The sequence below is a fragment of the Bos grunniens genome, chromosome 13 (genome assembly GCF_055505025.1).
Source record: "Bos grunniens cultivar Pamir isolate PY7600 chromosome 13, Bosgru_T2T1.0, whole genome shotgun sequence".
Classification (NCBI taxonomy): Eukaryota; Metazoa; Chordata; class Mammalia; order Artiodactyla; family Bovidae; genus Bos; species Bos grunniens.
Window position 1 is genome coordinate 55,693,125 of NC_141177.1, and position 14,039 is coordinate 55,707,163.

The 14,039-nt window shown below is 39.1% G+C and overlaps 1 protein-coding gene across 12 annotated transcripts in view; it reads right to left on the reverse strand.

Annotated features, from left to right (window-relative positions):
• Positions 1 to 11,167: 11,167 nt before the first annotated feature.
• The window catches only part of OPTN (optineurin), a 39,227-nt gene continuing 36,355 nt past the window's right edge, over positions 11,168 to 14,039 (reverse strand). For 9 of the 12 annotated variants that reach the window (XM_086334341.1, XM_086334336.1, XM_086334343.1 and 6 more), the window contains one exon: positions 11,544 to 11,725. In XM_086334341.1, the coding sequence (XP_086190467.1) occupies positions 11,601 to 11,725 (125 nt within the window). In that variant the 3' untranslated portion in view covers positions 11,544 to 11,600. Of the gene's footprint in view, positions 11,340 to 11,543; positions 11,726 to 14,039 lie in introns of those variants that run through there. The other 3 variants (XM_086334342.1, XM_086334337.1, XM_086334335.1) reach the window with 1 other exon arrangement.

The following is a 14,039-nucleotide window of genomic DNA, read 5'->3' on the forward strand; positions in this document are numbered from 1 at the left end:
CTTTGTAATTATTTGGCTAGAAAAGAAGAACACCTATGGTATTCAGTGATGACTAGTATCTTCACAATGAGAACATAATGTTCCTTCAATAATTTTTAAAATGACAAACTCTGGAAGTCAAAAGATACCAAAGAGGATATAAAATTATTTCTACTTTTTGCCCTTCATACCAAAGCAGTTTTGGTACCTTTCCTTCTTTCATGGAAACATTTGAATATTGGTTCATATACTCGATTCCTGTTACACTTAATGCTGCAACTGGCTGTTATGTCAGCTTTCTTCCATTGAACTAATGATAGCATAATGAATCTGATACCTCATTAAAACCAATTCCAACAGAGTCTGTTCATTATGGGTCAGATGAAATTGTTAGGCAGTTTTTACCAGAATCTTGATTGTATGATGTACACAATATATGTGTATTCATATTAATCATATATAGTTCAAAGGTTTTTTCATTTTTTAAGAAAATACTTATTTTTTAGAGTAACTTTAGGATTACAGAAAAATTGAGTGGAAAGAATACAGTTCCCACATAGCCCCTTGCACAATTTTATTATTAACATCCTGCCTTAGTATCAGACTTTTTGTTACAACCAATGAGCCAATATTGGCACATTATTAACTAAAGTCTATAGTTACCCTGAATATTCATTGGAAGGACTGATGCTGAAGCTCCAATACTTTGGCCACTTGATGTGAAGAGCTGACTCACTGGAAAAGACCCTGATGCTGGGAAAGATTGAAGGCAGAAGGAGGAGGGGGCAGCAGAGGATAAGATGGTTAAATACCATCACCAACTTGATGGACATGAACTTGAGCAAATTCTGGGAGATAATGGAGGACAGAGAAGCCTGGTGTGCTACAGTCCATGGGATTCTACGTCCGGCAAAAAGCTGGACATGACTTAGCAAATGAACAATGATGACATAGTTTACATTAAGATTCCCTCTTTATGTTATACATTTGATAGATTTTGACAGAGGTATCCACCATCAGTATTATCCAGAATAGTTTTATTGCCCTAAACATCATCTGTGCTCTTACTATTCATTCCTCCTTCCATCTAACCCCTGGTAACCACTGATTTTTTTTCTTTTTTACTATACTTACAGTTTTGCTTTTTCCAGAGTGTTACACAGCTCAAAGCATACAGTATGTAGTCTTTTCAGAATAGTTTCTTTCACTTGACAATATGCAATTAAGGTTCCTCCATGTCTTTTTGTGGTTAGATACTAGCTTATTTCTTTTTATTAATACCACTGAATAATATTCTGTCATATGGATATGATATCCATAGTTTGACTACCCATTTACCTTTTGAAGGACATCTTGGTTTCCTCCAAGTTTTGGCAGTTATGAGTAAAACTATTACGAACATTCAGGTGCAAGTTTTGTGTGGATTAACTTTTCACTTCATCTGGGTAAATAGCAAGGATTGTGTGCTTAGTTTTGCAACAAATTGCTGAACTGTCTTCCAAAGTACCATTCAGCAGTTCCACCAGCAATGAATTCCTGTTGGTCCACATACTCCCCAGGTGAATTTGGTGGTGGTATTGTTTTGAATTAGTAGCCATTCTAATAAGTATGTGATGGTATCTTGCTGGAATTTCCAATCCCCTAATGACATTTGGGCTTCTCAGTGGTAAAGAATCTGCTTGCAATGCAGGACACCTGGGTTCAATCCCTGGGTCTGGAAGATCCCCTGGGGAAGGGCACAGCAACCCACTCCAGTATTCGTGCCTGGGAAATCCCATGGACAGAGACGCCTGGGGGGCTACAGTCTATGGGGTTGCAAAGAGTCGGACACAACTGAGCTACTAACACTTTCACTTTCAACGACATAAGATGTTTAGCATCCTTTCAGTATTTGCCAACTGTACATCTTTGGTGAGGTATGTATTATCTCTCTTCCCTTTAAAAAATTGGGCTGTTTCCTTATTGTTGCATTTTAAGAATTTTCATACCAGTCCTTTTTCGGATATATGTTTTGTAAAGATGTATTCCTGGTCTGTGGCTTCAGTTAGTTTTTGTGAAAGGTGTAAGGTCTGTGTCTAGAATCTTTTTCTCGCATTTGGATATTGTGCCAGCATTTCAGCATTTGTTGAAAATACTGTCTTTTCTCCATGGAATTGCTTTTGCTTCTTTGTCAAAGACTAGTGGACTCTCTGGGTCTACTTCTGGGCTCTCTACTCTGTTCCATTCATGTATTTATCTACTCTTTCACCAGTACCACCCTGCTTTTTACTGTAGTTTTATAGTAAGTCTTGAAGTTACTGTCATCGTCCAACTGTTCTCACTCAATACTGTGTTGGCTATTCTGGATCTTTTGCTTTATTAATAGCCACAAAATAATTTGGGATTTTAATTGGAATTACTTTGAATCTGTAGATCAGGTTGGGACAGTCTTCACAATATTGAGTCTCCTGTACAAGAACATGGAGTATCTCTCCATTTATTTAGTTCTTTGTCTTTCATCAGATCTTATACATATTTTACTAGATTTATAACTAAGCATTTCATTTTGGTATATTAATGTAGATGTTAAGAGTGTTTTAATTTCAAGTTCCACTTGTTCATAGTGTATTGATATTGGTAATATGTGTCTCTTCTTAATTAACATGACTAGAGGTTTATTAGTTTTATTGATTGTTTCAAAGAACCAGCTTTGGTTTCATCGATTTTCTCTATTGATTTCTTAGTTTAAATTTCACTGATTTTTGGTCTCATTTTTTCCCATTATTTTCTTCTGCTTATTTTGTGTTTAACTTGCCATTCTTTTTATAGTTTTATTTTCAAAAAAGCTTTAGTTATTGATGTTAGATTGATCATCTTTTCCACTTATGCATTCAATGCTACACATTTCCAGTGCTTTCATTTCATCCCCAAATTTTGATGCTATATTTTATTCCATTTAGTTTATATTTAAACTTTTCTTGAGACTTCGTTAGGCATGTATTTACAGAGTGTATTTAATCTCCAAGTGTTTTGAGAGTTTCTAGGTATCTTTGTTACTGATTTCTAGTTTAGTTCCATTGTGGCATGAGAACACACTGTATATAATTTCTGTTGTTTAAAATTTTTAAAGCTGTTTTATGGCTTGGATGTGAGCCTAAGAAGAATGTGTATTCTGTCATATATAGAATATGAAGTTAGATCTAGTTGACTGATGCTGTTCAAGTCAACTATGTTAATGATTTTTTTGGCCTGTTAGGTCTGTTAATCACCAATAGAGGATTTTGAAGTCTCCAACTACACTAGTGGATTCATGTTTTTCCCCTTACAGTTTTATCAGCTTTTGCCTTATGTATTTTGATGCTGTCTTTAGGTACATATATAATAGAGATTGTATGTCTTCTTAGAGAATTGATTCCTTCATCATTTCATAATGGCCCTTTATCCCTGATAATTTTCCTTGCTTTGAGTCTTTGTCTGAAATTAATATAGCTACGCCATCTTTTTTTGATTATATGTTCAGTCCATCTTTTTACACTTAATGTGTATGTGTCTGTATATTCAAAGTGGGTTTCTTGTATGCAGCATATAGGTGAGTCTTGTTTTTTATTCATTCTCAAAGTTTGTTTTTTAACTGGTGTATTTAGACCAACGATGTTTAAATTGATTCTTGGTAATTGGATTAATATCTATCTCATTTTTACTGTTTCCTATTCATTGCCCTTGTTCTTGGTTTCTTCTGTTATCTTTCAATCTATTCTGACTTTTCTGGTTTTAATGCAGCATTTAAGTTACTCCATTTTCTCTCTTCTCTTCAGTTCAGGCCAGTTGCTCAGTTGTGTCTGACTCTTTGCAATCCCATGGACTGCAGCACACCAAGCTTCCCTGTCTTTCACCAACTCCCGGAGCTTACTCAAACTCATGTCCATAGAGTCAGTGATGCCATCCAACCATCTCATCCTCTGTTGTCCCCTTCTTCTCTCACCTTCAATTTTTCCCAGCATCAGGATCTTTTCTAATGAGTCAGCTCTTCTCATCAGGTGGCCAAAGGACTGGAGTTTCAGATTCAGCATCAGTCCTTCCAATGAATATTCAGGACTGATTTCCTTTAGGATGGATTGGTTGGATCTCCTTGCTATCCAAGGGACTCTCAAGAGCCTTCTCCAACATCACAGTTCAAAAGCATCAATTCTTCGGTGCTCAGCTTTCTTTATAGTCCAACTCTCACATCCATACATGACTACTAGAAAAACCATAGCCTTGAATAGATGGACCTTTGTTGGCAAAGTAACGTCTCTGCTTTTTAATATGCTAGGTTGGCCATAACTTTTCTTCCAAGGAGCAAGCGTCTTAATTTCATGGCTGCAGTCACTCACCATCTGCAGTCATTTTTGGAGCCCCCAAAATAAAGTCTTTCAATTTCCATTGTTTCTCCATCTATTTCCCATGAAGTGATGGGACCAGATGCCATGATCTTAGTTTTCTTAATGTTGAGTTTTGAGGCAACTTTTTCACTATCCTCTTTCACTTTCATCAAGAGGCTCTTTAGTAGTTCTTCACTTTCTGCCATAAGGGTGGTGTCATCTGCATCAGTTCAGTTGCGTTCAGTCACTCAGTCATGTCTGACTCTTTGGGACCCCATGAATTGCAGCACGCCAGGCCTCCTTGTCCATCACCAACTCCCGGAGTTCACCCAAACTCATGTGCATCAAGTCGGTGATGCCATCCAGCCATCTCATCCTCTGTCGTCCCCTTCTCCTCCTGCCCCCAATCCCTCCCAGCATCGGAGTCTTTTCCAATGAGTCAACTCCTTGCATGAGGTGGCCAAAGTATTGGAGTTTCAGCTTTAGCATCATTCCTTCCAAAGAACACCCGGGACTGATCTCCTTTAGAATGGACTGGTTGGATCTCCTTGCAGTCCAAGGGACTCGCAAGTCTTCTCCAACACCACAGTTCAAAAGCATCAATTCTGCGTTCAGCTTTCTTCACAGTCCAACTCTCACATCTATACATGACCACTGGAAAAACCATAGCCTTGACCAGACGGACCTTTGTTGGCAAAGTAATATCTCTGCTTTTGAATATGCTATCTAGGTTGGTCATAACTTTCCTTCCAAGGAGTAAGCGTCTTTTAATTTCATGGTTGCAGTCACCATCTGTAGTGATTTTGGAGCCCCCCAAAATAAAGTCTGACAGTTTCCACTGTTTCCCCATCTATATGCCATGAAGTGATGGGACCAGATGCCATGATCTTAGTTTTCTGAATGTGAGCTTTAAGCCAACTTTTTCCTCTCCTCTTTCACTTTCATCAAGAGGCTTTTTAGTTCCTCTTCACTCATCTGCATATCTGAGGTTATTGATATTTCTCCTAGCAATCTTGATTCCAGCTTGGGCTTCATCTAGTCCAGCATTTCACATGATGTACTCTGCATATAAATTAAATAAGCAGGATGACAATATACAGCCTTGATGTACTCCTTTCCCTATTTGGAAACAGTCTGTTGTTCCATGTCCAATTCTAACTGTTCCTTCCTGACCTGCATACAGATTTCTCAAAAGGCAGTTCAGGTGGTCTGGTATTCCCATCTCTTTCAGAATTTTCCAGTTTATTGTGATCCACACAGTCAAAGGCTTTGGCGTAGTCAATAAAGCAGAAGTAGATGTTTTTCTGGAACTCTCTTGCTTTTTCAATGATCCAATGGATGTTGGCAATTTGGTCTCTGGTTCCTCTGCCTTTTCTAAATCCAGCTTGAACATCAGGAAGTTCACGGTTCATGTACTGTTGAAGCCTGGCTTCAGAATTTTAAGCATTACTCTGCTAGCATGTGGCACCCTACTCCAGTACTCTTGCCTGGAAAATCCCATGGACGGAGGAGCCTGGTAGGCTGCAGTCCATGGGGTCGCTAAGAGTCGGATACAACTGAGCGACTTCACTTTCATGCATTGGAGAAAGAAATGGTAACCCACTCCAGTATTCTTGCCTGGAGAATCCCAGGGACAGGGGGAGCCTGGTAGGCTGCCGTCTATGGGGTCACACAGAGTCGGACATGACTGAAGTGACTTAGCAGCAGCAGCTGCTAGCATGTGAGATGAGTGCAATTGTGTAGTAGTTTGAATATTCTTTGGCATTGCCTTTCTTTGCGATTGGAATGAAACTGACCTTTTCCAGTCCTGTGGCCACTGCTGAGTTTTCCAGATTTGTTGGCATATTGAGTGCAGCACTTTCACAGCATTATCTTTTAGGATCTGAAACAGCTCAACTGGAATTCCATCACCTCCACTAGTTTTGTTGGTAGTGATGCTTCCTAAGGCCCACTTGACTTCACTCTTTAGACTTCATGATTGGGGGCAGGAGGAGAAGGGGACGACAGAGGATGAGATGGCTGGATGGCATCACTGACTCGATGGACATGAGTTTGAGTGAACTCTGGGAGTTGGTGACGGACAGGGAGGCCTGGCGTGCTGCAATTCATGGGGTCACAAAGAGTTGGACGCGACTGAACTGAACTGAACTGAAAAACCCCATGGACAGTTCATGGTATTCTTCAGGCCAAAATACTGGAGTGGGTAGCCTTTCCCTTCTCCAGGGGATCTTCCCAACCCAGGGATCGAACCAAAGTGTCCTGTATTGCAGGCGAATTCTTTACCAACTGAGCCACAAGGGAAGCTCTCTCTTCTCTTAGCACCATCAATTATACTTCTAAAACTTTTTTTTGCAAGGGGGAGAGTGCCCTAAAGTTTGCAATATACATTGACTACTGATCCAAGTTCACTTTCAAAGAATACTATACCACGTCATGGGTAGGGAAAATACCTTGTAACAGAGATTCCCCAATTCTTCATTCCTTCCCTTAAAATATTATTGTCATTTATTTCATTTATCCATTAAATAATCACGAAATACATGTAGCTATTGTTACTCTGAAGAAACCATTGTCTGTTAATTAAGAATAAGAAAAATAAATGACTTTATCTTCATGTATTCTTTTTCTTGGGGCTTCCCAGGTGGTCAGTGGTAAAGAATCAGCCTGCCAGTGCAGGAGACATGGGTTCAATCTCTAGGTTGGGAAGATCCCCTGGATAAGGGAAGGGCAATCCACTCCAGTATTCTTGCCTGGGGAATCCCATGGACAGAAGAGCCTGGTGGGCTACAGTCCATAGGGTCACAAAGAGACGCAACTTAGTGACTAAAACAACATTGTCTAATGCTCTTTTTTTCTTATGCAGATCAGAGTTTCTGGTCTATATAATTTTCCTTTTCTTTGATGAACTTTTAACATTTCTTGCAAAGCTGGTCTACTGGCAAGATTCCATCTGCCTACTTCTCCTTCACTTTTGAAGGATGATTTTCATACACACAGAATTCCAGGTTGGTGGTTTTTCACTCTCAGCTTTCTTGATTGTATGGTTGCTGAAGAGAGGTCTCATATGTCTTATCCTTGCTCCTCTACAGGTTAGATTTTTTCCCTTCTGGCTTCTTTCAAAAAAATTTTGTTTGGTTCTGAATTTCTGCCTTTTGCACATGATATACTTAAGTGAAGATTTCTGGGGCATTTATCTCAAGTCATGTTCTCTGAGTTTCCTATATCTGTGGTTTGTGCCTGTAATTAATTTTTGAAAATCTTCAGCCATTATTACTTCAGACATTCCTTTGTCCCCTTCTCTCCTACCTGGTATTCTCACTGTACATTTGGTATGCTTTTTATAACTATCTCACATTTCTTGGATATTGTATTTCTTAATTTCTTGTTCCATTTGCTTTTCAGTTTTGGAAGTTTCTCATGACATTTCTTCAAGCTTACCGAGTCTTTCCTCAGCCATGGTCAGTCTTCTGATAAGCCCATCATAGGCATTCTTCATTTCTGTTACAGGATTTTTGATTTCTAGTGTTTCCTTTTGACTTTTTCTTAAGAGTTTCCACCTCTCTGCTTATATTACCCCTCTGTTCCTGCATATTGTCATTTTCTTCCATTAGAGCCTATAGGATATTAATTGCAGTTGCTTTAAACTCACATTCTTATATTATTATGTCTGAGTTTGGTTATGATGCCTTCTCTATCTTTACAAACTGTGTGGGTTTTTTTTTTTTTTGTCTTTCAGTTCAGTTCAGTTCAGTCAATCAGTCATATCCGACTCTTTGCAACACCATGAACTGCAGCACATCAGGCCTCCCTGTCCATCACCCACTCCCAGAGTTCACCCAAACCCATGTCCTTTGAGTCAGTGATGCCATCCAGCCATCTCATCCTCCATCATCCCCTTCTCCTCCCGCCCCCAATCCCTCCCAGCATCAGAGTCTTTTCCAATGAGTCAACTCTTCACATGAGGTGAAACTCCAAAGTACTGGAGTTTCAGCTTTAGCATCAGTCCTTCCAATGAACACCAAGGACTGACCTCCTTCAGGATGGACTGGTTGGATCTCCTTGCAGTCCAAGGGACTCTCAAGAGTCTTCTCCAACACCACAGTTCAAAAGCATCGATTTTTGTCTTTAGTATGCTTTTTAATTTTTTGTTGAATACTGAACATGATGTACTAGGTGAAAAAGAGCTACAGTAAACTGGCCTTTAGTTTGCGCTCGTTTGTTATCTGGTGAGGAGCTGGGCCATGTTTGTTGTTTGCTGCAGCTGTAAGTGTCATATGCTAAAATTTCCTCTGGTGTTCGCTTTTGTCTCCATTGTTGTCTCTGGGTTTCCTTACAGACTTCTTCTTAGATAAAGTTTAAGATTGTGCAATTCTTTCTGTTGTAACCCACTGTTATTATATAGGAGCCCTGTTGATGTGATGGTGAGGTGTAGTGGGGAGGGGACACATTCTATAGGTCTATGATCACTCTTTTTTGTGAGACTGTGCCTCTGGGCAGTGACCTTTACAAGTATTTTCCCTCCTCCTCTGGTGAGAATAATAAGGCTAGAGGGGACAGAAGTTAGGTGTATCTTTTTACCCAGGTTTCTTAGGCTCTGATAACTTCCCAGCAAGTTAGGCTCAGGTGAAAGAGTTTCCCTTGAGGGCAGGCCTTCTTAAGAAGAGCAGAATGTTCTGGTGTCTTTTTGAATGTCTACTTTCCCCCTCTCCCTGCTGCAATTATAGGGGAGTTTTTTTCTAATCTTTACTGTGAGAATCTGGTAGGGCTTGTGGAAGTAAAATTCACAAAAGTTCAGGGGTGCCCCCAAGACTCTGCTCCCTCTAGAGTTTTTAACTTTTGAGTTCATCCATGTGAGACTTTAGCAATTCTTCAATAATAGCTTTAAGTTTTTCTGCTTAGGTACTTGCTCTTACCGTGGTTTCTGCTTCTCAGACCTTGGTCCTCTAATCAGTGATGCTCTATGCCTGTCTGTCTGTCCAATTTGGGAACAGAGGTTTGCCCTGTGGCCTCAGATCTCTGAAGGATTTAAAAAGCATTGATGACTTTAAGTTTGCTCAGTTTTTCTTCTTATTGTAAGGATAGGAGTGATCATGTCCAAACTCCTTACATACCAGACCAGATCAAAATTACTTTTACATGTAATATCTGAAGACTGAATTTTGTAAAATTATTACATGTGACATTTGCATTTGCTCATGAAGGAGATCAGCCCTGGGATTTCTTTGGAAGGAATGATGCTAAATCTGAAACTCCAGTACTTTGGCCACCTCATGCAAAGAGTTGACTCATTGGAAAAGACTCTGATGCTGGGAGGGATTGGGGGCGGGAGGAGAAGGGGACGACAGAGGATGAGATGGCTGGATGGCATCACTGACTCGATGGACGTGAGTTTCAGTGAACTCCGGGAGTTGGTGATGGACAGGGAGGCCTGGCGTGCTGCGATTCATGGGGTCGCAAAGAGTCAGACACAACTGAGCGACTGATCTGATCTGATTCATATTTCTTCACAGTTCCCATCTTTCTATTATTCCCATTAAGCCACACAAGGCTACAGCATGGCTAAAATTCCAGTGAGGTATATGGTAACCTAGAACAAGACCTTTGAAGATGAAATTAATGGAACAAGACATGTGCAGATTTTACAAGTTGTTTACCAAACTGTTTGAGTCCCCCAAACAATAGCCTTAATTTAACTTCACCATATGAACTTGCCTTCACCTGCAGTCCTAATTACCAAGGAAACAATTTGATGCCAGACTTAATAAGCACATTCACACTGTTACTTCCCATTGGGATCAGATTAATATTTTTACTTGAACAAAGCAAAAGGGTATTGCCAGTAACTTAAGGGTGGAACCATTTGGTTTGTTTTCTATTTAGGATACTATAGAAATTTATCTACTCCAATATAAAATAATAAGGAAAAAAATTTTAAACTAGAAACTATAAATAAGAAATTAAAAATTTAATAGTTATTTTAGAAATGTCTTAAACAAACATTCTCTGTGGGGTCAGGTAGGGGACTCTAAATTACTATTGAATTTGTGCAATGTGTTCTATTGTAATGAAGCTGTAATTACCTGTTTTAATTCCTGTTTAAAAAAAAAATATATATATATATACATATACACACACACACAAGTCAGGTTTGTCTAGGAGAAAGTCTTAGGACAAAGCCAAACAGAAGAGATTTTAAACTTTTCTCTTAAATGTTTTAGTATATAGATACATAAGGACATTAATAACTTCTAAGCATGGCCCAATATTAGCTCATCTTGGTAAACTATATTTATAAAGTATGGCAAAGCCCTATCTTTCCATCTTCCTAGAAAGAACAATTTCTAATTCAAACAACACTTACTGGTCTCTAATAAAGAGATTTTGCTTATATTCATGGAATTAACAAGACAGATCTGAATAAGTATTAAATTTATGTGAAGCTGAATACAGAAAACACATCCTGTGAAATTAGCTAACCATATATGAACAATGTGTAAGACTCATAAGCAAAATTTTGCGGTAACTATTTTTGTGACTATGAATATAGAGCCTGGTCCAGGAAGAAAATTGATAGCCATTCTTTTTAGACATTCATAAACTATCTACTCTATAGTAGATAACATGTACCTTCATCACAAGGGAAGGAAAAGGGGACTTCACACTGTGGATGGTTACATGAAATCCAGTAAACCTACTGTATCTGCTTTGTGTAGGCCAGTAGTTTTTCACTTGTCCTGATGATCAAGTAAAAGCTCACAGGGCTCATCTGAAAAGAGCCACATCATAACTTTGGTGCTGTGCTTGAAATAAAACTGTAAGATATATACACAACCCCAAACAGATCTGTCTTAAATGGATAAAGAAAGATAACAATTTATTTAAAAATACTTCAAAAACACTTTTCTCGATTAAATCTGTGACGACTTCATTTTTCCTGCCTCCTTAGAAGGTTCTAATCAGTGAGGCGTCTTCCATCTTACTACCGCCTTTACTCCATCCACAATGTCACACGCTCATTACCTGCATGAACAGTTCAGTGTTCACATCAACTAAATATTAAAAACAACGAGCCTATTAGAAGAGTGGTACGCTAAAGATTCTATTTTGCGAATCAAGGAAATGTGCCCCAAAATGTCCTTTATAGAACATGATTTTTCTTTCTCCTAAAGTAAAAATAATGAGCCAAAATAGTTGCATGAAACAAATGACACAAAAGTACAACTCTTGGAGGAAAAAAAAATGAGATTTACCAACAGCTTGGGGGAGGTAAAAGGTCAACACTTAAATGATACAGTCCGTAACATGAATCAGTAGTGTATCTATGTCAGGCAGAACTTCTCCACATTTGGGGCAAGAATGAATTGGAATATTTTGTTGCTGCTGCAGCCAGTTTCTATCCTCGGCTCCTGGGAAGAAGCATTAAATGAAATGTTAATCCATTCCTTCCATAGTGCAAGCAGTTTTTAATAACAGATGGTTAATTTTAATGTTCAGGTAAACTTTGTAATCAATACCTCGTGGGAAAGGAATACAGGTTTTTCAATCTTTAACTGAAGTAATCTGTACACACAGAAAAAAAATCTCCAGAAGCAGTGCCTGCTTCCCTGTGATATTAGGATTTAGCCTCTATTCAAGGTTCTAGGTATATGAAAATATGTGGTTTCAGTTCCAGGTACAGGACAATACATGTTCTAGTGAAAACTAGGATATTTGAGAGAAGAAAAGAGATGAGGATGTAAGCGAAAGGGGAGGAGAGAATGTGGAGAAGACAGCGAGCAGAACGCTGAGAGGGATCCGGGAACAGCAGGTACCTTCTCAGAAGCGGAGACAACAATTAGGGTCAATCAGCAGTTGTGTTTGAGCACCTGGGGCTGGGCCAGAGGGACACAGACATGATGGGGACATCAGGCAAGAAAAGTGAGTGATAGGGTGGGGTGTGCGAGAAGCGCCATGGTTGGTTTCCTGGGAGGGCAGAGAAGGGCTCAGACTGCTTGATGCAAACAGGCTCCCCTGATGAGATCAATTCCACATGTGAGAGGAGTTTTAAGAATGAAGAGTTATCCAGGCAAAGGAAGTGAGAAGGGACTGAAGAAAGAGTCCTGTCATTTCCCTCAATTTTGGAGTGGGACTGAGGTTCAAGTCTAAATCAAAGAATGCTTGATGTATGACAGAAATCAAAACAATATTGTAAAACAAACATCAACAATTAAAAATAAATAAATATATAAAAAAAGAATGCTTTAAACAAGCCTTGACTGTTGGCAGGTCCCACGTGTGCGAACCATACTCCATGCAGGAAATGATTTCTGGCTCCTAGGACACCTCTTTGATCTGACCTTGCTGCACTGATGCAAACCATTTTTAGCTTTTTAGCACCTCCGCCCAGGTCTCTAGACTTGTTCAGGTCCCCCCAAATGTTTGTTTTTGCAGATGATAGTGGAGGTAACGTTTAACATTATTATCTACTTCTGAGCGTATTATTTGAATTGAATAACACGGGAGACTATTATGGATAGTTTGTGTCCAGCAAACTTTAGAAGCAACTTTGAATAGAAATTGTGATCACAAGGCATGATTTCTGGAGCAGTGGGCTTGCTAATGGTCTCATTGTTTTAGATCAGGGGCAGTAAACTTTTCCTATAAAGGGCCGGATAGTAAGTATTCCAGGCTTTACAGGTCATAAATTTCTGGCATAACTACTCAACTCTGCCATTGTTGCAAGAAAGTAGCCAGACAGTATGTCAACAAGAGAGTATGACTATGTTGCAATAAAACTTTACTTAGTCAAACAGCTGACAGACCAGTTTTGGCCTGTAGGCTGCAGTTTGTCAAAATCTGCTCTAGATCACAACTAGCCACTTATCAGGGACTGTTATTCATCCCTTTAAACTTTATGACATCCGTTGGCCCTTTTCTTTTTGTCCTGAAACCCTGTCTAGGTTTCAAGATGCAGACTTGGGCTGTTGTAATCACGCAGCTAATGGTTCCCTCCACCTCCTGGCTTTTCACTGTAAAATAAGCTTAGTCAGTTTTCCTTATTTACACACCACACTCATTTCTGCCTTTGCCCTTTTATTCTCATACAAAAGTTATGGCTTCCAGGTGAAGCTTACAGTCACATCTTTCCAAGGCCTTTCTCAAGCCTCCTGGCCCTTTGGTGTCATCCTTTCCTCTTATTTCCAGCACTATTATTTCTGTCCTTTACTTGTTATATTATGAATTCATCTTGTTACATGCATATCCTGTCTAACTAGACCACAGGCTTTCTAGACCACGGATCTGACCGTGCTTTATGCTCGCCTGTTCCCTCATGCTCAGCCAAGTGCCCTAGGCCAGAGAAGACACTTACATGGCTGCAGAAGACAACCATGATGAAATAACACTGAGAAGAGTTATACTGTTTAAGGCTGCTATGTTAGGAAACAAACCAAAAATTTTAGGACAATCTCTGTTTGGAATATTATTACTTATATGACCAAAAACTTATTAGGATAATTATGAATACATTTGTATTTTGTGGCGATTTTTAGATTATAAATAGAAGTCTTTGTGTTTGGTCAGTTTTTTTTTTTTTTCCCCTAAGTGTAGATAGATATTTGCCTTATATAGTTATGAGAAAGAAAAATTTTCCCGAGAAATCTAGGTGTAAGAACTGTCCTTTTTTTGAACCAAGACAATCGTGGAGGCACTTATAGATATATGGGTATTCCTAGGATATTT